Source organism: Mus pahari, chromosome 10 (genome assembly GCF_900095145.1).
Source record: "Mus pahari chromosome 10, PAHARI_EIJ_v1.1, whole genome shotgun sequence".
NCBI lineage: Eukaryota > Metazoa > Chordata > Mammalia > Rodentia > Muridae > Mus > Mus pahari.
In genome coordinates this window covers 60285542-60288064 of record NC_034599.1, presented here as the reverse complement: position 1 = coordinate 60288064, position 2523 = coordinate 60285542, and the positions used below count along the sequence as shown (strand labels likewise).

The 2523-nt window shown below is 43.6% G+C and overlaps 1 protein-coding gene across 1 annotated transcript in view; it reads right to left on the bottom strand.

Annotated features, from left to right (window-relative positions):
- Nucleotides 1–592: 592 nt before the first annotated feature.
- Pdcd7 (programmed cell death 7) overlaps nt 593–2523 on the bottom strand; it is a 13287-nt gene continuing 11356 nt past the window's right edge. The window contains exon 4 of the mRNA XM_029543583.1: nt 593–1593. Within this exon, the coding sequence (XP_029399443.1) occupies nt 1470–1593 (124 nt within the window). The 3' untranslated portion in view covers nt 593–1469. The remainder of the gene's footprint in view (nt 1594–2523) is intronic.

The window sequence follows — 2523 nt, the reverse complement described above, 5'->3', positions numbered from 1 at the left end:
TCCAGGACAGCCAGAGCTATACAGAGAAACCCTGTCTTGAAAAAACAAAAAAACCTAGGACTCAACACCTCCTTTTCCGAGTCAGCTGCTAACCCTCCGAGTCTCTACCCACCATTGCTGGCATCCAGTGACAAGGCTGACATCAACACCGACACTCAATCTTTAGTCTCTGCTCCTCCTGCAGCTCATCTCATAGCAGGAAGTGCAGAGTTCAACAAAGGAGCACAGGCCTATGGGGTAGGTGAAGCTAATCATAGCAGACCTTAAGACATGCTGGGAAAAATAGCCTCACTCCCTAGCTGTACAGTATAGTGCTGTAATGCACAAATGGAACAGTGTAGACTACGGAAAGGGACAAAAGTGTTAGCATAGTACACCTAAGGGCTCCCAAGTCCACATCATTTCCAAAGCTGATGGGAACCTTTCTTGCTATCCAGAGTCAGATTCTGCAAACAAAATTTTGTGTTGAAGACTCATTTTTCCTGTAGCAAACACCTGCATATTAAAATTAAACTTTGAAGTGAAATGCTTTAGCAATGTGAAGATGAAATGTGTCAAATGATTTGAGAGAGAATAAATCAAGGGCAAAGGCTCAAACAAAAAAGCAAAAATGGTATTTATTCAGCTTTTAGGAAATTAAATAACATAACCCAGAATAAGGCAAAACAAAAACCTATGACTGATCATGTCCATGTACAACAGCACTTATTAATGAATATAAAAATAAAATTTATCTTTCATATTTGCTCTTTTCCCGACTTTTATGACATGTTTTTAGAAACTTGAGCTATCCAGCCCCTATCATGTGACAGAGATTACAGTCCCACAGGGAAATAAGTTTCTATTCTTGGAGGCCTAGATCCCTCACAACTTTTGCACTGGCACTTTCATGAGGAAAACAGGCACTGTCTGTCAGAGCACAAGCCACCCTGGTTCTGGTTAACTCTTCAAGTTTTCTAAGCCATCAGTGATCCTGGCAGCCCCCACCCCATCTTTCTCAGTAGCAGCCTCCCACACTGCACTAAAACTGGAAACTGTAGGTGCTCCTGGGAGCCGGAGGGCAGGTGGTGTGGGAAGATAAGGAACAGTAGCTGCTAACTCTACTCAATGAATACCTTCAAGCAGTAACCAAGTGTGCTGCCTTACTTACCCACCATTATACAACAAACCTAGAGCAAGTGAGCAGGCCACATTAAACCAAGCCTCTCAAAACAGAGGCAGATTTAGTGAGCCAAGGCTACAGCCCATGCTAATAACCTCAGTTCATCTCGACCCTTCCCAGAAGAACCTTATGAATCTCTGGCTCCAGAGGCACCCCCGCCTAGGGCAGAGAACAAAAGAAGCAGGCTTTCCAGCTAGGACAACACCACATAGAGTTAAGTTGTGCAGAAGACTACAGCGTGAGACGACAGCATCTCTAATATCTAGAGCTGCAGTGCTTGCCCGCTGGACCACACTCCTGAAGCATCTTAATGCAGCTGAATGGCCGTTGCCCAGATGTCGTTGCTGGGGTGTGGAGGAAGGACCCATCCTTGGGGAACCGAGTTGCCTTTCGGATGATCAGACGGTACCAGGTACTGATCCCAATCATGCCTTAATAAGAAGGTTAAAGAACAATGCTTATTTCTGGTTTTCTCCAAGCAAGATACTCAGAAACTATATTTCATATCTAGGATACTGATTTCAAATGACAGATGGACTAACCTGCTAAAGAACTGGGTTTATAGAAAGCATGCCAAGAGTCACATTAATGTACACATTTAAGGAAAAACATTGATCCTCATTATCTGCATATTTTATGTTTATAATTTCTCTCTCTTTCTGAGACAGGGTTGGGACTGGCCTTGAACTCCTATCCTGCCTCCACCTCCCAAGTAAAGGGCTACAGGCATGAGCCACGACACTTGGCTATATTAGCAAATTTAAATCACTCCGTGTGGCATTTTCATAAAAACCCAAAAATGTAGAGTGGGAAAAAAAAATCTGTCACCAAAATGCACATTCCTAGCTGAAGGCTGTCAGCTTTCTGGTATAAACCAGCATCCTTCCTTTCCTGTCTGCTCTCTGCCATGTTCAGTTGTTCAGTTTTGTGCTTCTTACTGGTGACTTTACGCTTTAAATGGCACCCAAGTGTCCTGGTGAAGTGCTAATGCTACTACGAGTGAGCGAGTTATGAAGTACCTTGTACTCTAGACAAGCTTCATTAGACTCAGATTATAGTACAGTTAGCCCCAATGCAATGCTTATAATCAACAGCATACATGAAATTAGGCATCTTCAAACTGACACATGAAACAAGGTAGTGATCAGCACTGGCTACTCTTATAGATGAACTAGGTTGGATTTCAGGCACCTACAATGGCTCACAACTATCTGAGATTCCAGGTCAGAGGATCTGAGGCTTCTTCTGGCTTCCATGACCACCAGGCACATATGTCTGTCTGTCTGTCTGTCTGTCTGTCTGTCTGTCTGTCTGTCTGTCTCTCTCTCTCTCTCTCTCTCTCTCACACACACACACACACA